A 22,209-nucleotide genomic window follows, 5' to 3' on the forward strand; every position below is an offset into this window, starting at 1 on the left:
CAGGTAGTAAAAATTACTTTTAAAAGTTTTTTAAAAAACCATTTCGACAATCGCACGTTGCACAGCTGATCTTTGGAACTTTTTTTTTCTTTTTAAGCATTTTTTTTACTACTGGTTCTCAGGAAATGCACGGGTGAGGGGTCCATTTTTGCTCCCAGCAGACTTGCCTGAGGCCTGCTAGGCCAAAAATGGGAGGCGGGGGTGCTGAGAAAAAAAGAAAGAAAGAAAGAAAGAAAGAAAGAAAGAAAGAAAGAAAGAAAGAAAGAAAGAAAGAAAGAAAGAAAGAAAGAAAGAAAGAAAGAAAAGGAGGGAGGGAGGGAGGAAGGAAAAAAGGAGAGGAAGGAAGAATCTCAAACCTGGCACTAGAAGCAGCTTCAGAGGATAATACAGGGTGGAAGAGACCTGGAGGTCATCTAGTCCAATTCTGCTCCAGCAGGACATTGTTAGTTTCTGCCTTTGATCCCCCAGTTACATGACAACATAGCCACACCCACCCTGTCACATGGACCCACCAAGCCACACCCACCAAGCCATGCCCAAAGAACCGTAGTAAAAAAAAATGATTTCACCACTAAACAGGGCCCTTAATAAATTCAATATACATAGTCAAGTATTTGAAGCTTTATAAGAAGCCAACGGGGTTGGGGCCATTCTAATCTCTGAAAAAAGAATATTCCATGTGGCAAGAGCTGCAGGACAAAACCTTCTATTATCTGCCAGTTGACATTCTTTAGTTGTTGGGATCTGTAGCATGCTCAAATTGGGCCGGTAGAAACCATTGGAAAAAGACAGTTCCTTGGATAACCTTATCCCAAGCCATGTAGGGAACTGGAATCTTAAATTGCATTGGGAGACAAAATCACAGGGAGTGCAAGTCACTGAGTAGTGATCTCACATGTGCTATCAGGCTAGTGCCGTTAATTACACACGTGGCCACATTTTGTACGAGTCAAAGTTTCTGAATCGTCTTCAAGGGCAGCCCAATGTAGAGCACCTTACACCAATCTAAGCAGGAGGTTACAAGGGTGTGGGTGATAGCAAGCAAGATCTCCCAGTCCAGGAATGGCTGCAACTGGTGCACCACCCGTAGGAGTGCAAAGACTCTATTAGCCACAGCTACGATCTGCTGGTTGTCCATCATGCATTTGTGTACATCTCTAAATAGTTAATTAAATTTGATTATTTCTGTTTTCACAGACATGGACAACTGCTTTCAGTGTCCTCAAGCTCATTATCCCAATGAGGAGCAAAATTTATGCATTCTAAAATATGTAACATTTTTGTCCTATGAAGAAACTTTGGGGATCACCTTCACCAGTTTTAGTATTTTCTTTTCACTCATTACTCTTTTGATGCTCTGGCTCTTCATTAAACACAACGACACCCCTATTGTGAAAGCCAACAATGAGACCCTCACCTACATTCTTCTCATCTCCCTCCTGCTTTCATTTCTCTGTGCTTTGCTATTTATTGGCCAACCTCATCAGTGGACATGCCTTCTTCGGCAAGTTACTTTTGGCATCATCTTCTCCATGGCAGTTTCTAGCATTTTGGCAAAGACTATCATTGTAATTCTAGCTTTCATGGCTACCAAACCAGGATCCAGAATTAGGAAATGGATGGGGAAGAGACTGGCTGTTTCTATTGTTCTTTTTTGTGCTTTTATTCAAATAATTATTTGTACAGTATGGCTATCAATCTCACCCCCATTCCTAGATGTTGATATGTACTCCATGCCCAAAGAAATTGTATTGATGTGTAATGAAGGGTCAACCATCATGTTCTACTGTGTCCTTGGTTTTATGGGTTTCCTGGCAACTATTAGTTTCATAGTGGCTTTCCTGGTCAGGAAGTTACCTGACACCTTTAATGAAGCCAAATTTATTACCTTTAGCATGTTGATATTTTGCACCGTCTGGCTATCATTTGTTCCAACATACTTGAGCACCAAGGGGAAATATATGGTGGCTGTCGAGATCTTCTCCATTTTGTGCTCCAGTGGCGGGTTACTAGCTTTTATCATTTTCCCAAAATGTTACATTATTCTGGTAAGGCCTGATTTAAACAACAAGGAACAGCTAAGAAGGGGAAGAATTTAACATCGGGTGCAAATAAATAGATTTCATTAAATGTATTTCATTTTCAAGTAAACATCTTGTATTTTATACAGCTTGGTTTCTCTGTTCCCATCATATAATCTCCTTCTCTAAAACTGAAATTGAATACAATTTGTTAATTACATGAAAGACAATCTATTGTCAGTGTAACTGCAACCAGTTATCTGTAAAAAATAACTCTTCTGTATAGTTGAAAAGCAGCAGGGCATAATTGTCATCTTATGGAACATAGGTGTCACATGTCCAAAATGACTTACACCCATAACTGTCCATGTTGTAGGAGCTAAAATTTGGAGAGTGTCCAAGTGGTATAGGGTTTCCTGCCTAAGCAGGGGGTTGGACTGGAAGATCCAAGGTTCCTTCCCACACTGTTATTCTATTCTATTCTATTCTATTCTATTCTATTCTATTCTATTCTAGTCTAGTCTAGTCTAGTCTAGTCTAGTCTAGTCTATATACGTAGATATAAATTACATTGCAGTAATCCATTCAGGAAATTACTAGGGCATGATTGACTATGAGCAGAGCCTCCCAGTCCAGGAATAGACATAACTGGTACAAAATGCAAAGCATAAATGCCGCCTGCTCATCAAACAGGAGCCACAAGTTCAGATGGATCTCCAGATTATACACGGGATGTGTTTGGGGGCCATTCAGAACAAGAGATGGAAGATTCTCAGAGCCAGAGGGCCCAAAATCCCAAATCCACTTGGTTTTATTATGGCTTTTGTTGAAGACGGTTGTTCCCTCATCCAGAGCCTCACAAATTCCAAGACAGAAACTGGATGATCTGGGATAGGGATATATACATACTTGGGAACAAAAAAAGGCAACAGATGGTGATATCTCATCCCAGACTGATCAACCTCCTGAGCAATTTCATATAGATGTTAAATCAGAGAACAGAGAGCATTGCGCCTGTAGAACCTGTGGGTTACGCCCTTCGTCCCCTATAATATGAACAGGGACCAGCATATGTCCCTGTCCTTGTTGCAGCATGTTTTGGAAAGAAAGTTTAAACATTGTTGAGCTACATTAAATATTATTATGCTTCTTACTTTGGTGAGCCTTCATATTGCAACATTAAACTAGCATTAAACAATTTGTTAAAAAATAATATTAAAATTTAATATTAACCCTCTGATGTCCAGATTTTTCTGTAAAATTAGAATATGCACACCAACCTGCCCAATGTAATTTTTAATCATAGGCTTCCCGAAATATACAAAGAACCTGACTTTGTAACTCAGAAAAAAATGGATATTGAAGAAACACTACAAGGTTACATTTCTTTCTTAACTTCCTGCTTCTTTCTTGTTTTCTAGATTTTTTTGGATATTTTTAGGTAATATTTCCACTGCAATTACTAATTTAATTAGTTTTATTTCAGTGCTATCTCTTAATTTCAAGAGAATTTTTGTACTCAATCAGATAGGTGCAACTATCACCTTGTTCTCGGAAAATAAAGATGTCCAATGGAGTTTTGGGAAATATCCAGTGGACTTTTCTATTCATGATTTTGTTTTATCTATAGATTCTCAGCTAGGGATGCCTTCCCTACAATTATCTATTTAAAACCAACAACTTCTGAATTCCCCATAGATCTCGAACGTGTTGCAAGAACTGGAAACCTAGAAAAGCAATACAACAAAATAAAAAGACATGAGGAGACACAAGGTGATGTTCTAAACTGGAGTTAGAATTCTGAATTTTGACAATTGTGTTTACATAGGGACCTATTTCAGACTTATTTAATGAGAGGGATGAAGTGGCTTAAAGAAAGAGCTGCTTCATTCGTGATTGTGGTATTTGGAGCATTAATTATACTGCTTTTACCCAATGTGTTGTGCATGATTCCTAACATGAAATGCAGCATGAGTGAGCCTCTGCCTTTTCTTCACCAGCACTATGAACCTGGAGACTTCATTATTGTTGGCATTTTGTCTGCGATCTACATATTCTATTCAGTGATGGACTTCAGTGAAGCACCGTCTAGTAATCTTTTTGATGAACTCCTGTAATTTTATTTGAAACACAGATATATTTGTTCATTTGTAATGTTATTTCACTTTTCTCATAGGCAAAGAATATTTTACATAATGATATTTTTTTAAAAAAATATGTATAATGTGTGTTTATTGAGCTGTGATTTTCAACACATTAACATTTTGTGGATCCAAGTAAGAACTTGGGTGAATAATATAGATAATAAATTACCGTATATTTTATGCAATGCCAACTAAAGTTCAACACATTTGGGCTAATTTTCATAGGGCTTTTAAAAAGACTGGCACCTTTATCAAATATCTTATTTCCATATTTTTACTGTCATAATGGTAAGGATGAAATAAAAAAAGGGAAAGGGATTAAATTAAAAAATGTTTTCATGGTAGTGAGCAGAAAAATGAAGAGGAAAAACATTTTTAAAAATTGCAAAAAACACTGTGCAGGTATTTGCTTCAGCATAATTGATTTCAAGTATTTCAGAGTCCAAAGTCATTTTATCTTGAAAATTGTATTACAAAATAATATATTGGAGAGGTACAGAAATCATTCTTTTAACCAATGTATTTATAATATATTTAGAGTACTGGGCTTGTAAAAACTGGTGTAAAATATCTAACTGAAGTACATATTTTATGTACTTTAAAATATGTTGTCATAAACTCTATTAAATGTCATACCTTGAACAATGTAAAAGAATATACTATAATCTTCCTTTCAGAGTGATGACACCAATCTATCAGCAATTCCTAGCTTTGCAATTTGCAGTCAAGGAGATCAATGAAAATCCCCACATTTTGCCCAATGACACCCTGGGCTTCCATATTTATAACAGTTATTTCACTGCAACATGGACTTACCGTGCATCGTTAGAACTGTTCTCTACCAAGGAGAGATTCATCCCTAACTACAGCTGTGATATGAAGAAACGACCAATAGCTGTCATTGGAGGACCAACATCTTCAGCTGGAGCCCACATGGGCACCCTCCTGTCTCTTTACAACATGCCACAGGTAACTATGGCAAAACTATGACTAGAAGGCATTTTGAAATCACAATTAATTCTTCATTTTTGATTCCTGGGCTTTTGTTTTCTGTAACTTTTTTTATACAATTAAAAAATCCCCCTCCCCCCATCCCACTTTTCCATCTATTTCTTCAGTTCATCTATGGATCAACTCCAGAGATAAAAGAAAAAACACAGACTGTTTCATACCAACAAATGTTCCCAAATGTGCACCACCAATACAATGGAATTCTCCAATTGATGCTCCACTTCCAGTGGACTTGGATAGGGGTGTTCCATACAAATTGTGAGCATGGAAAAAAGTTTGTACAAAATATGGTTCCCATGTTTTCCCTGAATGGCATTTGTTTTGCTTTTATTGAAACTTTGCCAGCAATTTCTTATTCTAATAATATTTATGCTTCTGTGGAAGCTGGGATTGAAAGTTTGAAAGTTATTATAAGAAGCTCTGCTAATGTAGTGTTAATCCATGGTGAAGCTGAAGATATGATTATTTTGAGGATATTCCCCTCCATTTCCCAACTGGAAGATATACCATTAATGGAAAATGTTAAAGTGTGGGTGCTGACAGCTCAGATGCATTTCACATCACTTCCCTTCCAAAGGAATGACGACATAGACTTCCTCCATGGTGCTCTCTCCTTTGCGATTCACTCAGGGGAGGTTTTGGGATTCCAGGAATTTCTTCAGATGAGAAAGCCTAACATGAAAAAGGAAGATGCCATTATCAAGCTCTTCTGGGAAAATGCATTTGAATGTTCCTTCTCCAACTCCATGAATGGGGAAGTCATCTGCACTGGTGAAGAAAAACTGGGAAATCTTCCTTCAACTGTATTTGAGATGGACATGACTAGCCACAGCTACAGTGTCTACAATGCAGTCTTCGCAGTGGCACATGCTTTGCATAACATCCAAGCATCCATATTCAGATACCGAGCAGGAGATCATGAATCGAAACTAAACCTTCTGAAACAACATCTCTGGAAGGTAAAGTTCTAACCAGTAAACTGTAAATGACAGAGGGTTGACCATATTTGCAGGTAAACTATTAGAACCTAGATTGGGGAGGGTCACAATTTTCCTAAGTTTTTAAATTAAAATAATTAAAATTAAATTACTGTATTTTTTAGAGTATAAGATACACTGAAATATAAGATGCACCAAGATTTTGAAGAGATAAATTTTTGCAGTCTGCAGACTACCCAAACCCTCTGCATGTCTCATTTTTTGTGAAAAATGGGGAATGCAAAGAGTTTGAGAGCGCTGCAAATGGGGGACAAAAATGAGGAAAAATCAGCCCATTTCTCACGAAAATGAGCCCTTTTCGTCCCCCCCCAAAAGGACATGCATAGGCTTTAGGAGACTTGTAGAGTGCTCCTGGGGCTAGTGGGCAAGAACAAGTAAAAAATGACCTTGTTTTCTGCTTGGTTTAGCCCTCCCGAGCCCCCAGGAGCACTTTGCAGGCCTCACAAACCCTCTGCATGTCCATTTTTGTGAAGGGAGCAGGGTTTCGGGAGGCTAAAAATGCTGCATTCAGTGTATAAGACACACAGAGATTTTCACCCTCTTTTGGGAGGAAAAATGGTGCATCTTGTATTCCAGAAAATACAGTAGATAAATACACCACACTGCAATCATGTGAGATGTGTCGTACTTCCCATTAATAATATGCCAAATTCTTTGAAATTAAATCCTTTTTTAAAAAAGAGTTAAGAAAATGAGTACCACTTAAAGCTAGAATGAAATCGAAATCTGTATTTATCCTTAGCAGGACTCAAAAAAGGGATTGGAAAGGAAAAGCCAATTTGGTCTAGTGATTAAAGGACAAGGTTAGAAAACAGGAGGCAGTGAATTCTAGTCTTCCTTAGAAATGAAAGACAGATGGGTGACTTTAGGTCAGTTACACTCTCTCAGTCCAACTCATCTCACAGGGCTGTTGTTGGTAAAAGAGGAGGAGGAAGGAGTATATCCTTCTGCCTTGACTTATTTATAAAAATAATGAAGGTGGGATAAAAATAAGAAAACAAAAATAGGTGTTGTATACTGATTGGGAACTTGAAAAATCTCTCTCTATATAAAATTAAAATACCACTCATGCATAATTATGAAATCTCCAGAACCATAAAGCCTACAAACTTGGAATTTGGCACATATGTTCCTCTCGGCCTCTAGGTCCTTGCTAAGAAAGGATTTTTTTGAAATGACCATTAGATCATTAGTATTTCTTACGTTATTATGAGAGAAGGGGACAGGAGAGGCCAATCATAACCACTCATTAATTTTCAAGCTGTAAGTGTCAGTTTAGCAAGACCACTCACATAGTTTAGGGACCCCGAGTTCCTTCGGGGAGAGGGGACGGTCTAAAAATCAAATCAAATCAAATAAATAATAAATAATAGTTTAGTAGCAGAGCACGGGTACCCAGCTAGCAGCTTGTATATTAATAGCAATAGCATTTGAGCATATATACTGCCACATAGCACTTGACAACACTGTCTGGTTTACAACATAGAGACATTATTTGCATATTGCCCCAATGATCTGGGTCCTCATTTTACTGACCTTGAAAGGATGGAAGGTTGAGTCAACCTTGGGCTCTGTCAGGATCAAATTCCAGACTATGGGCAGAGTTTGCCTGCAATACTGCCCTCTAACCATTGCACCTCCAGGACTCGTGTAATTTATTTATTTGATTGATCATGTACCATTGTTGCATTTATTATTACTGTAACTGATAGTCCATAAACCTTGCTGCTGGTCTTCTTCTCTTTCTTTCCACTTTATCTAATATTAGAAACTTATCTATGGAACTATGTCTTCAAATAATGTATAATAATTTGTATATTATCCTCCACAAAAAGAAACACTGATATTTTCATGAATTGAAGTTGAACTTATCTTCAAGGAATTGCTGACTTTGTTTTTTTAAAAGTTAAGATATTTAAAGCTTCAGTGTGAAATGTAATTGCTAATTCTTCTTCTTACCAACATATGGTTGTGAAACTAATCATTTTAATGTTTTCCTGAAATAAAATGGAAATCAGGAGCTTTTTATTCAGTTTTCACTCAATCATTTTTCATGGATATAGATATTTTATTAATTTGTGCTGCTTGTTATATCTCTTATTCTGTTGGGAACAGTGGTGGGATTCACTTACCTTCCCTATCGGTTTGCAAATGGGAGTGCACACGCCACATCTGTGCATGCGCACCACATTTGCACATGAGCATGTGCAGTGCTTGCGCATGCATGGTGCTCATACATTACATCAGGGTGGGTGGGCAGAGCCTCCCATAGCCGCCGCTACCGGTTTTCCCAAACCAGAGCGAACCGGCTGAATACAACGTCTGGTTTAGAAATGATAATTGTCCTAAAGAAGACAAAGAAGATGTAATGCTATTCTTAATGTACTGGAATGTTTACTGTACTCTTTTTTATTTTTCTTCTTTTTTAAAAAATAGTTCAATCAGTTTGTAAGGAAGGTATCTTTCAATAACAGTGCAGGGGAAAAGGTTTCCTTCGACCAGAATGGAGAGTTAGAGGCTGGATTTGATCTTATGAACTGGATCGTATTTCCAAACCAGTCTTTTCGGAGAGTCAGAATTGGAGGGATCAATGGAATGGGTTCTCAAAAAATAATGTTTTCTTCTCTTGAAGAATCTGTTGTGTGGCCTAGGAGATTTAATCAGGTATGTATGCTGCAATTACATTTTAGGTTACTTTCCATAGTTATTCCATTTGTTAGAAATATTTACAGATCCAACATCTCACCCTCCTGTTACATTCAGAAATAAAGCCCTCCATGGCTTTTTTTCTACTCCCATACATTGTCCAGGCCACGAGTCATTGTGTGTATGGAGAGATATGAATATATGAAAAAGGATGGTGGTATCAGGTATAGAATTTAGGGACTTGTTGCCAGGTTTCCGACAGATGCCCTAATTAACTCATGAGCCTAGAGCCAAGTTTAAAAAGAAATCCAGGAGCAACTTGTCAGCATGTACTCGAGTGAAGTGAGCTCTGCCCCATATAATTTATGGCCCAACTATGACCCTTCCCCCCTCCTCCTAAGGTGTGTCATAAATCACATTCTCAGATAGAGCATTTTCTCAGGCTGTAGAAAGCATGCCTTTCTGGCTGGCTCTAGTAACTTGGGACACAGCCTTGGGAAAAGTATGCATGGAATGTCATGGCTGTTGAACTGCTCGGTCAGTTCTCCCCCACTTCTGCTTCTTCCTCTTCTGCTTATGGCAACTTGAGAGCAGGCCAGGAATGCTTTACAAGTTTGCAGGTGGCATATGTGAAATTGATAAAAAGATAGTTTGGGATTCCATAAGTCACATGCATAATTTGTATGTGTTATCCAAAAGACCAAAGAATAAAGATAATTAAAAGGTTTAGAACTACTTTTTATTCTGAATAGACAGTTTAACAGATAAAACAATTTCATAAATATTACACAAAGCCTTAAGAGATAATAAAAAGCTCACAAGGAATTCAAAAATATCCATTTGTATCTGCTTGCCTCGTTCATTTTATATATGGCCATTCTGACCTATTCAAATAACTTCCTGAACTGGAATATCATCGTCAACCTTCTAAAGATGATTCTGACACTTCTACAAAAGGTTGTGTTGTGTTCCAAAGAAGGGAAAAATGGGATAAAAAGACACACCAAAATATCTTCCTAATTTGTTATGAGATGTCAAGGGAATTTAGAGAAAGTGTTTTCCGTAGTGGTTCCCAATGTATAGAATATCCTGCCCCATGATGCTTTGGGGCATTTGAAATGAAATCTTTCACAATGATTTATACTTCTTGTCTAGTGATTTTAATCTTATTTTACGGATTTTTAGTTTATTATCCTTGCTTTGTGGTATTACATGATTTCATACTTAGCAGATATTTTCATTGCAAACCACCAGGAGCTACTCTTGGCAGTATAAAATGTACATTCAAAAGATGGAGTGCAACACTGAGGAAAAAAGATCACTCGTTATTAGAAATCATGATCGTTGGGTTCCAGTTCATAGGAGAGCAAAAGAAGGGGAAAGACTTTGACGGGAGTTGTGACTTGGGGAACAGGAAGCTTTGGGTTCTGTTTTGCTGGAAGTTATTTAGTGTCACAGTGGGTGGGTCAAATTATTTTTACTTTATTGGAGGAGGGATGTTTCTATTTTTACTAAGGAGAAACAGCACTTAGACTTATATACCGCTTTATAGTGCTTTACATCCCTCTCTAAGCAGTTTACAGAGTCAGCATATTGCCCCCAACAATTTTCTCATTTTACCCACCTCGGAAGAATGGAAGGCTGAGTCAATCTTGAGCCTCGTGAGATTTGAACTGCCAAATTGCAGGCAGCTGTCAGTCAGCAGAAGTAGCCTGAAGTACTGCACTCTAACCACTGGGCCACCATGGCTCATAAATCAGTGTTTGGGAATTGTCTGTCCATGTTAATGAGTGATGGGAGATTTAGGTGCATGGTATTAATCTAGAACTGAAAGGTCTATGAATTTTCACCCAAATACACTGTTGCAATTTCCTTAGTTGGTCTGATGCTAAGTGCCTGCAAAGCCTGAGTCCTCATTATCTTTTGTTGGTTTAGTTCTAATGAGGGATAGCTTATTTTCTCCTGGCCTGACCAGATTAAGGGAATTTAGTTTTAGCACAGAAATATCTGATTGGATTATGTAAATAAGGGAGGGTGGTTAAGCATGAACTTGATCTTGTTGCTGAGGCCCTGGAAGGGATCCTCCATTTCTGGTTTGCCACAAGAAAGTGTCACAAACAATATGCAAATAAATAATAAAGGTACAGCCTTGTCCAATGAGCAGCATTCTCTCCTTTCTTAATGAACAGGTCCAGCCACTTTCTGTATGTAATAACAAGTGCCGCTCAGGATACAGTAAGAAAAGGATAGAATCAAAGCCATTTTGCTGCTATGATTGTCTTCGATGTCCTGATGGAAAGATTGCTAGCCAGGAAGGTAAGGGAGGTTGCATGGAGAGGGGGAAGATTTACTGATATCAATACTGCAAGGAGTGCCTTCTTTTATTATCAAAAAATAGTTGATGATTATGACGTTGTAATTCATTACATAATATTGCAGTATTTTTTAAAAAAACAGAAATAGAATCCCTGTTGGATTTTCTGAGTTTCCTTTGCTTGCTGCAGATGTTTCATTACCAATCTAGGTAACATTATCAATGCATGGGGGAGTTGTAAACCAAATACTTTATTCTAGAAACAATCAGCAAACTTCACCTCCCATGGAGTGATAATGTTAGTCAGCCTGCTAATGAAATGTGTGCAGGAACAGAACAAAGCTCAAAGAGCCACAAGTACTCAACCACATAAACAGCTGGAATAGTGAACTGGACTTAAACAGAATTAATTAAAAGCCCTGGATAGGACGACCAGAAAAATAGTAGTAATGAATTAGGCTCTTTACCCACGAAGTGATGTTAACTGACTCTACTTACCAGGAAAGTTACATAGGTAACTATGTAATATATGTATGTACCAGTAATAATAGGAGTCTTGAGTGCACCACTTAAACACCATTGACAAAATCATTGGTCAATTGCAAAAGCAATTTTACCCAGAATAGCTTATATCCTGTGACAATACCTCTAACACCATCAAACATCAACATCTGCCTATCCCAAGTCCATAGGAAATACCAATAGAGGGACAAAAATCCCAAATGCAATCAAAATATGTGGCTGTTTGATTGATATTAATGACATTATTTGTAGTTATTTTATTTGTGGTATAACTGGATATAACAATTTTGTTTTCTCAACTTTTTTAGAAATAGGCATATAAAATTGGTTAGGCAAATTAAAATGAAAGCAGAGATCACATTGGACTTCCTGACCACTTTCCAAATTCCTAAATGGTAAAATCACTCTTAATGTTGTGATTATTACTTTATGAGTTTAGACCAATTAATTGAGATAACGTTTGGAGTTCATTTACTGTCAAACATACCTGCATCTGGTAGCACCATTAGAAAGGGTCTGTATGCACTTGGTCTCAAAGTGTCAAAACAGTTTTTAATCTGCCTTTGAAAATTAAAAAAAAAACAGTTCTGTAAAATAGTGCATATTTAACTGAAGTAGTAATAACTTTAGAGTCTTTCTTTCTCCATGATCCCCAGCTGTCAATTACTAATTTTTTACGTGTGGTTTTCAGCAGTACAAGTGAGACTTCAAGCTAGAAAGTCATGTAAAAACAGAATATTTATGGATTGCAAAATAAAATTCCAGTTACAAATCCCAATTGCAAATACTGCACAGATACAGTATAGGTGGTACCTTGCACAATAGTAGTAACTGTGAGAGGGATCTTAGAGTCCTAGTGGACAACCATTTAAATATGAGCCAATAGTGTGCAGCAACTGCCAAAAAAGCCAACACAGTTCTAGGCTGCATCAACAGAGGGGTAGAATCAAGATCATGTGACATGTTCATACCATTTAATAATGCCCTGGTAAGGCCACACTTGGAATACTGCATCCAGTTTTGGTCGCCACAATATATTAAAAAAAATGTTGAGACTCTAGAAAGAGTGCAGAGAAGAGCAACAAAGATGATTAGGGGACTAAAGGCTAAAAGATATAAAGAACGGTTGCAGGAAATTGGTATGTCTAGTTCAATGAAAAGAAGGATTACGGAAGACAAGATAGGAATATTCCAATATCTCAGGGGCTGCCACAAACAGGAGGGAGTCAAACTATTCTCCAGGGTAGGACAAGAAGGAATGGGTGGAAACTAATCAAGAGAGAAGCAACTTAGAACTAAGGAGACATTTCCTGACAATTAATCAGTGGAACAACTTGCCTCCAGAAGTTGTGAATGCTCCAACACTGGATGTTTTTTTAAGATGTTGAATAACCATTTGTCTGAAACGGTATAGGGTTTCCTGCCTAGGCAGGGGGTTGGACTAGAAGGCCTCCAAGGTCCCTTCCAACTCTGTTATTCTATTTGTTTCTAATGTACAAGTGCACAAACCACAGGTACATATTGACTGCTTTTTAATGTACAAGAAACAAATTGAATTATTTTGTTTGTTTTGCTTTGTTTTTCGAAGAAAATTTTGAGAGTTTCCTAGGAATTGCATTTATTTGAAATGCAACGTATGTCCTGACTTTTTAGTCATTTCTGCTGATAGACCTTTATGCGAATGATGGAAAGTTATTTGGTTCCCAAATTCTAACCAATTATCATATGACAGCTACAGTATGTTCACATTTGATTTCTGAAAAGAATTTCAGAACCACCCTATATTTAAAAAAATCATGTCTTTTCTAGATATGGACGACTGTTTTCATTGCTCAGAAGATCAGTACCCAAACAATAACCAAGATTTGTGTCTCCCAAAAGTGTTAACCTTCCTGATGTACGAAGAAATTTTGGGGACCATTTTAGCCAGCTCTGCTATTTTCTGTTCTTTCATTACAGCTGTAATCTTCTGGATTTTTATTAAACACCAGGATACTCCTCTTGTTAAAGCCAATAACCGGAACTTGACCTATGTTCTCTTGGTGGCTCTCTTGTTATCTTTTCTTTGTGCTTTGCTCTTTATTGGCCAACCATCCAAGGTGACATGTGTCCTTCGTCAAACTGCTTTTGGAGTTGTCTTCTCAGTGGCCATATCTTGTGTTTTAGCCAAAACTGTCATTGTAGTTCTGGCTTTTATGGCCACCAAGCCTGGGAGCAAGATCACCAAGTGGGTAGGGAAAAAGCTTGCCATGTATGTAGCATTTGGTTGCTCCTTCATTCAAGGGATTATATGTACAGTGTGGCTGATAACGTCTCCTCCATTCCCTGATGCAAACATGAGTTCAATGGTGGAAGAAATAGTCCTGGAATGCAATGAAGGATCCAACTACATGTTCTACTGTGTCTTGGGCTACATGGGCTTCCTTGCCTTTATTAGCTTCATAGTGGCTTTCCTAGCAAGAAAATTGCCTGATGCTTTCAATGAAGCCAAGTTTATCACCTTCAGCATGTTGGTCTTCTGCAGTGTCTGGTTGTCCTTTGTTCCAACGTACCTGAGCACAAAAGGGAAATATGTGGTTGCTGTGGAGATTTTCTCTATCATAGCTTCCAGTGTTGGAATACTGATTTGCATCTTTTCCCCCAAATGCTTTATCATTATCTGGAGATCTGATCTAAACAAGAAACAAAAGCTAAGCATAAAAAAATCCACATAAGAATGTAAAGCTGGATGATCCATAATCCTTCTGCATTAGTAAACAGAGCCTTAGCCATGCATTTGATATGTTTGTGTGTGTCAGTGTGTCTATATTTGTTATGAAAGTATAGGAGTCACAGCCCTTAGTGCTCCTACCACCACTGGGACCATTTAGCCTTTGCCTTTTCACATGCTCTCTCATTGCTCCTTCAGGCTCTGCTACTTCTCCAGCTTCTCATATTCCTTCTTCCTGATGTTGTGTCTTTGTGCCATTACATCTATCACTTCTTCTGTCTCCTCCTCCTTATCTTTTCCCATGGTATCCAGTTGATTAATTAATTAAAACCTGCCTTTCTATCTGTTTCTGGATGTCCAAAGGATCTTAGCCCTATTATTTTCTACAACCTTCTCTGGAATCTCCTTTATGAGGTTATGAGGTCCTTGGGAGGGAATAGTCCATACATTGTACAGATGTTTCTGTACACATCATTAGCTACTTGGTTGTGCCTTTAAGGTTATGCTACCCCCCTGCATATTATATCTGCCAGTATATGTTGGACTGTCTGTGAAGTGTTTGCACAGTCTGTACCTTGGGCCCCGTCTAGTACAAAGGAAGTACTGATGTCTTTTAGTCCAGATCTTTTCAGCCACTGGTAGGATTTCCTAGTGTCATTCACCTGTGTAAGTTGGACATCTATGTTTGATATAGGCTCTTTTCCAGTGAGTCTTTCCGTCTCATTAGGTGGCCAAAGTATTTAAGTTTCATCTTCAGGATCTGGCCTTCTAAAGAGCAGTCATGGTTGATCTCCTCTAGGTTTGATCACTTTGTAGTCCAAGGGACTCTCATGATGTTGTCTCCTACATATTATTGAATTCTAACTTTGTAATTATCAATATATTTTTCAACTACATGTTCTAATCCCAAATGATTTCTTCTACCGACTGCGGTACCTGCCATTTCTTGTTATTTCACTGGAAGAGTATAAATAATATTTCTATTATTAATCCCACCAGCATCCCTGGCTTTTTGGTCTACATAGCCAGGCTAACAATTTGCATAGTGTAGACTTTCAATTCCTGTGCCTGGTGCTCCTTAGCATCACAGTGTGTTAATATCTGGAAGCAGTTCCATACGTGGAAGGTGTAGACATTTTGATGAGGTACCGATGATTAGTACTGTAAACAGCCCCAGACCTCTCCTGAGTGAAGGAGTAGAACACCTGCCAGTTTGAACTGAGGTAATGGAATGTGAGGCAACTGGCTGTTGGAACAAAGTAGACTGTCTAACTCCTTAGCATCAGAGCTGTTAATTACTGTATAAGAATTACTAATGATCTGATGATCGTTTCAAAATATAGTGAGGACATAGAAGTCAAGAGCAACATATGTGCCAAATTTCAAATTTTTATGATTTACAGTTCTGGATATTTTGTGATGAATGAGTGGTATTGGCATAGATAGATAGATAGATAGAATAATAGAATAAATTTAATTTGTTAGCCGCTCCCTCTCCAAAAGGACTCGATAGATCGATAGATCGATAGATAGATAGATAGATGGATGGGTGGGTGGGTGGGTGGGTGGGTAGGTAGTAGGTAGGTAGGTAGGTAGGTAGGTAGATAGATAGATAGATAGATAGATAGATAGATAGATAGATAGATAGATGATAGATAGATAGATAGATAGATAGATAGATAGATAGATAGATAGATAGATAGATAGATAGATAGATGTAGATAGTTTAGAGAAATACAGTCTCTCTTTTCATTACATACAGGCCCAGCCATTTTCTTAGTGTAATAACAAGTGCTCTCCTGGTTATAGTAAGAGGAAGATAGAAGGGAAGCCATTTTGTTGCTATGATTGTCTCCAATGTCCAGATGGAAAAATGGCTAATCAAGGGGGTAGGAGACCTCATTTGTATAGGCATAGTAGAAATTAAAAAAAAAAAACATTTACATTCCTGCTATCATGCCTTAATCTTCTGTGGATGTAAATAAAGTAAATTTTGTCTAAGATTCTAAAACCCATGCCATCCATAATAATGAAGAGATACATATTCTGACCTTGTTTTTTTTTAGTGGATAATTTCCCAAGCCCCTTACTCTTGTTCCTCTTTTATTGACTATATTTAAATTTCAATGATCTTTTGCCCCTGGGAATCTTTTACATGTAGCTTTATTTTATGTAAATAAAAACACAGAGTATTATTTATGGAAGACATACATACTGAAAGGGAATAGCACTTAGACTTATATACTGCTTCATCTTGCTATATAGCCCTCTCTAAGCAGCTTACAGAGTCAGCATAGAGCTGGAAATCAGGTTAGTGTGGTGAGGAGGGAATGGGGATTTTGCAGTATCCTTCCCCTGCCCACAAAACCACAACCACAAAACCACACCCACAGAACCGGCAGTAAAAATTTTTGAATCCCACCACTGTTCTAGGCACTGTTCCACCATGCTCAGAAAAGTCAAGAAATGGAGCCAATGTTCCACAAATAGAAACCTCTCATCAAATCCCTTTACACAATTTACCTTTTCTATAATGAGATTAAGAGCCAAACAGTGGTGTCTGCATCTAGTTAAGAATATGTGCAGATGATGAGATACACGAGAGGAATTCCATGTTTATGTACTTTATTATGATCTAACAATGCAAATTGTATATATAACCTGTTAGACTGTTTCATGCCTAGCACTTTTAATGAAACCAAGCATATTACTTTAAGTATATTTATCTTTTTCAGGGTGTGGCTGTTTTCTTTGTTCCAACATGTCCTAACACAGAAGACAAATATATGATTGTTGTTGAGATCTTCTCTATTATAGTATCCAATGGTTACTGATTTGCATAGTTTTCCTCAAATGCTATATAATTTAGTTGAGACCTAATCTGAATAACAAGGAAAAAGCAATAACAATATATAGAATTGCAAGATGCTTTGATATTTATTCTTTAGTTTAGGATCCTGCCACTGTGGCACATCACCAGGTGAGATAGGCCCAATCTTTGCCAATCTTCTACAATTCCTTAAATCCTGTTATATCAACAGACCAGGGGTTCACAAGAGAAATTTCATCTCATGAGCTGCCTTCACTGCTCATAATCTAATCTTGTTTTGGGTTGGGTTTTTTTTTTTTTTTTTTTGAAAAACATTAAATTTTGTATTTTAAATTTATTTTATTTTTTTTAAAAAAAATCATGTTGTGTAAAGCCACATTATTTGGCTGCCCATATAAATGTGAAAATAAATAAATAAAATAAATAAATAAAATAAAACATAAAATAAAATATAAAATAAAATAAAATAGTAAAGTAAAGTAAAGTAAAATATTAAAAAAAAAATCCTTAAGAACTCCCTATTGAAATTGCATGGGCTTATTCCACAGTATATACTGAATTTGTATTAAGTATAAATGTTATAGAATTCTGCAAAAGTGTAACTCTCTGATAAAGGTTCTAGTACTGGAAGAAGATGTGGCAACTAGCATCAAGGTAAACAGCAGCAGTTATAGAGCCAATTTGGCCTAGTGGTTAAGGCACAGCCTAGAAGGCAGGAGATGGTGAGTTCTAATCTCACCTTAGCTCTGAAAGCCAGGTGGGTGACCTTGGACTACTCATTCACTCACTCACCTCACAAGGTTGTTGTGAACAAAATAAGAAGAGGATGTGATGGATATCTTTGCAACTTTGATTTTATTTGTAAAACTGCAGAAAAAGCAACCTGCCTTTCATTGAGGACCTGTATACTGCTCAAGTCAAAAAGTGGGCTGTGAAAATAACTACAGACCCCGCATGTATGCACGTATGCATGTGTGTGTGTGTATGTGTGTGTATATATATATATATATATATATATATATATATATATGTATGTATGTATGTATGTATGTATGTATGTATGTATGTATGTATTTGTGTTACAACCCCTGGTATGCCTAAATATGGGAGGAAGGTCACTACTCCCTCTTTCTGTCCTTCGGCTCATCACAGAAGACCATGCAGGCAGAAAACCATATTTTTATTTTTAATGTTGCCTTTATTTTTATATTTGTGTTGTATTTGTACTGATAAATAAATAAATAAATGATAAATAGCAATGTGGGCTTAAAATTTTATATATATATATATATATATATATATATATATATATATATATATATATATATATATATATATATATATATATATATATATATATATATACTTTCATAGATTTTAAATTATATATATATCTTGTTATCTATAAACATTCAAATAAAGCTCTTATTCGTAATACGGAAATCACGGACTTCATTCTATTTCAATATTTATTTTGTATTTATTTGACTCTACTTTATAACAAGTACTTATTCAATTCTGGGTGTGGCATGTCATAAAATGGAACCAGCTTTCCAATCCTAAAATCAGATGGAAATTGTAGATGTAATTGCACCAATTGCAACCTGTAGATGGGAAAGGCTTATAGGTCTCTAGTTTGTCTTCTTAATGCTTTCCCATGCCTAATTAAAAGATGGTAATGAAATTCTGCATCTTTCATTTTTTTCTTTGTTTTAGTTGCTGCTTGTTATTCAGTTCAGGCCTCAGTATGATGATATAGCATTTAGGGAAAAAGATGCATACCAAGAGCCCCCCACTGGATGTTATAATGGAGAAGATCTCCACCGCCACCATATGTTTTCCACCTGTGGTCAGATAACTAGGAACAAAGGAGAGCCAAACACTGCAAAAAATCAACATGCTGAAAGTGATAAATTTGGCTTCATTAAAAGTGTCTGGTAATTTCCTGGCAAAGAAAGCTACAGTAAAGCTGACAAGGGCTAGGAGGCCCATAAAGCCCAAGACACAGTAGAACATGACAAAGGAGTTTTCATTACATTCCAGAATAATTTCTTCTGCCACTAAGTGCATGTTGAAATCAGGGAATGGAGGAAAAGTCAAAAGCCAAACAGTACAAAGAACTACTTGAATGAAGGAGCAGAGAAAAACAATGGAAATGGTCAGCCTTTTCCCCACCCATTTCCTCATAGTAGAGTTTGGCTTGGTGGCCATGAAAGCTAAAATCACGATGGTGGTTTTGGCTAACACGCATGATACAGCTACAGTAAATATCATACCAAAAGTACTTTGTCGGAGGACACATATCACTTTATGAGGTTTGCCAATAAACAGTAAAGCACAAAGGAATGAAAGCAGAAGGGACATGAGAAGGATGTAGGTGAGATTTCGGTTGTTGGCCTTGACGATGGGAGTGTCTTGGTACTTAATGAAGATACCCAGAACCAACAATACAATAAAACAAGACACAAGAGAACAAATGGCTAAGATGGTGCCCAACGATTCTTCATATGTTAGGAAGGTCACAATTTTTGGAAGACATGAATTCTGATCCTTGTTTGGATACTGATCTTCTTGACATGAAAAACAGTCATCCATGTCTAGGGGGAAAAACACCCTGGTTAGAAAGATGGCTGCAATGAAGTTGAACATATCACACTGTTATCAACATTTGGGAAAAAAATACAAAATATTTTTCAAGCTTTTTTCCAGTTAGGGATGGCCCCCATTTATTAACTACATGAATAAACTCTTCAATTTCAATGATCTTGTAAACATAACAGCGAAGATGAGAGAAAAAGGAAAACCTATCCATGACACACAGTGACCCAGCTGACTTTCAGAGCAAGGGTGGGATTAGAACTTACTACCCCTTGCTTTTTGGCTTTTGCAGAATGTATCCAAAATATGATAATTTGAGTTTGGTCATATATCTTGAAAAATATTTGTGAAAACATTGAACAAATCTGCCTAGAGTTAATAATAATAATAATAATAATAATAATAATAATAATAATAATAATAATAACAACAACAACAACAACAACAACAACAACAACTCCGCCATTGCCGGTCCCAAGCCCGGATGAGAAAGGAGGAGGGTTGGGGTCAGGTTGGCAACCTGGCCCCATTAAAAAAAAAAACCGCCAACCCATATAACATGGTGAAAGAAACAAATAAAAATTCTATACTGCATCGGTCGTCGCGCGGGTTAACAAGGGCCGCGGCAGATGTTGAGGTCCCTGGACATCCGTCGACAAGTGGGCTACAAGTGGACCAGCCAACAAAACGACAAAAATATAGTGCAGATGAAAACCGTGCCATAATGGCCTGTTATTACAACTCAGAGCCTGGGAAAAGAGGTTATTTAAAGCGAATGTATGAATTATGGAAACAACAACATCCAGATTCAAATGTTAGTGAACAACGACTTGCAGATCAAAGGCGATTTATTACACGGAATAAAGTGTTTAGTGAAGTTGAACTTGAGGAAATTCAAGCAAATTGCAAAACTAAGAAAATAACATCACAAGCAGAAATAACTGATACTCAAGACACACCTAAAGGCATTGTAGTAAAACTCCCAGAAGAAGCTGTCGGGGAGGAAATAACAACACTATCACCAGAACCAGTTATCACTGAACCAACTGATGAACTAACTCAGAAACAAAAAGAATTGAAGGACAAGATCATGGAGCATTTTCTGCTTAATAAGGAATGGCAACGTTTACCATCATTAAAAACGGTGCCTAAGAAAATTTTGGCCCCTATCATGAAAATGGTTAATGCAGTGCTTTCAACAATTGAATCGGGATCCATCTTGGAAACGAACCAGTTAATGTACAGTGTAACCGCAATAGTCACTAATGAACTAGGCTTTAAAATCAAAGCACCTAGTTACACAACAGAAAAAGCATCAAAGCCAAAGTGGAAAATCCGATTGGAACAAAAAGTCAAAAAATTAAGGGCAGATGCTAGCAATTTGAAAAACATGTGTGAGGAACGACTTAGAAACAACAAAATTATAGATCAGCTAATCAGAAGGTATAGATTGGATACAAGAAACATCAATGAAGCTGTAGAGATTGTAAAGCAGCAGATAACAGCAACAGCTAGGAAAATTGAAAGATATGAGGCACGAATCATCCAATACAAACAAAATCAGCAATTTCGATCAGACCAACAGCGTTTTTATCAAAGTCTTAATGTGAATGATGACACCAAAAGTCAAAAACCAGAAAAGCAGGCCACAGTTGAATTCTGGAAAGAATTGTGGGAAAATGCAAAGGACTACAATAAGGAAGCAAAATGGATACATGACTTTGAGAAAAGCATTGGCAACAAACAAATGCAAGTATTAGAAATAACAACTGAGATGGTCAAAAATCGAGTAAAAAAAGTAAAGAATTGGACATCACCTGGAAAGGACCAATTACATGGTTTCTGGCTCAAATATCTGACCAGTTTACATGCAATATTGGCCAGGCAACTGAATGAGATTTTACAAAATGGCCAAATTGATGAATGGTTGACAACTGAAAAACATACTTGATTCAGAAAGATGCAACTAAAGGAACAATACCTGAAAACTACAGACCAATAACATGCTTGCCAACAACCTTCAAATTACTCACAGGCATTATTGCAGATAACATTATGGATTATTTGGAAACAAACAACATCTTGCCAGTAGAGCAGAAAGGCAACAAAAGAAGGAGCAGGGGCACAAAAGATCAGCTCCTAATTGATAAAATGATATTAGAAAATTGTAAGAACAGAAAAACGAACTTGAATATGGTCTGGATTGATTACAAAAAGGCATTTGACTCATTGCCACATAGTTGGATCATAAAATGCTTAGAAACAACTGGCATTAGCACAAATATTACATCCTTTACTGAAAAGGCGATGAAACAATGGAGAACCGAGTTGGCAGTAGGGAATGAGAACTACGGAATGGTTAATATCAAGCGAGGAATTTTCCAGGGTGATTCACTTTCACCTCTTCTCTTCATC

The 22,209-nt window shown here is 37.2% G+C and overlaps 1 protein-coding gene across 1 annotated transcript; it reads left to right on the top strand.

Annotated features, from left to right (window-relative positions):
* Positions 1-3,991: 3,991 nt before the first annotated feature.
* Positions 3,992-17,200, top strand: LOC309401283 (vomeronasal type-2 receptor 26-like; the record flags this gene model as incomplete). Its single annotated transcript, XM_081970351.1, has 7 exons — positions 3,992-4,134; positions 4,843-5,134; positions 5,284-6,135; positions 8,611-8,838; positions 11,010-11,136; positions 13,616-13,887; positions 17,102-17,200. The coding sequence occupies 7 exons, from the start codon at positions 3,992-3,994 to the stop codon at positions 17,198-17,200; spliced, it is 2,013 nt and encodes a 670-aa protein (XP_081826477.1).
* Positions 17,201-22,209: the final 5,009 nt, after the last annotated feature.

The sequence above is a fragment of the Natrix helvetica genome (assembly GCF_964273705.1).
Source record: "Natrix helvetica genome assembly, chromosome: Z".
Lineage (NCBI taxonomy): Eukaryota > Metazoa > Chordata > Lepidosauria > Squamata > Natricidae > Natrix > Natrix helvetica.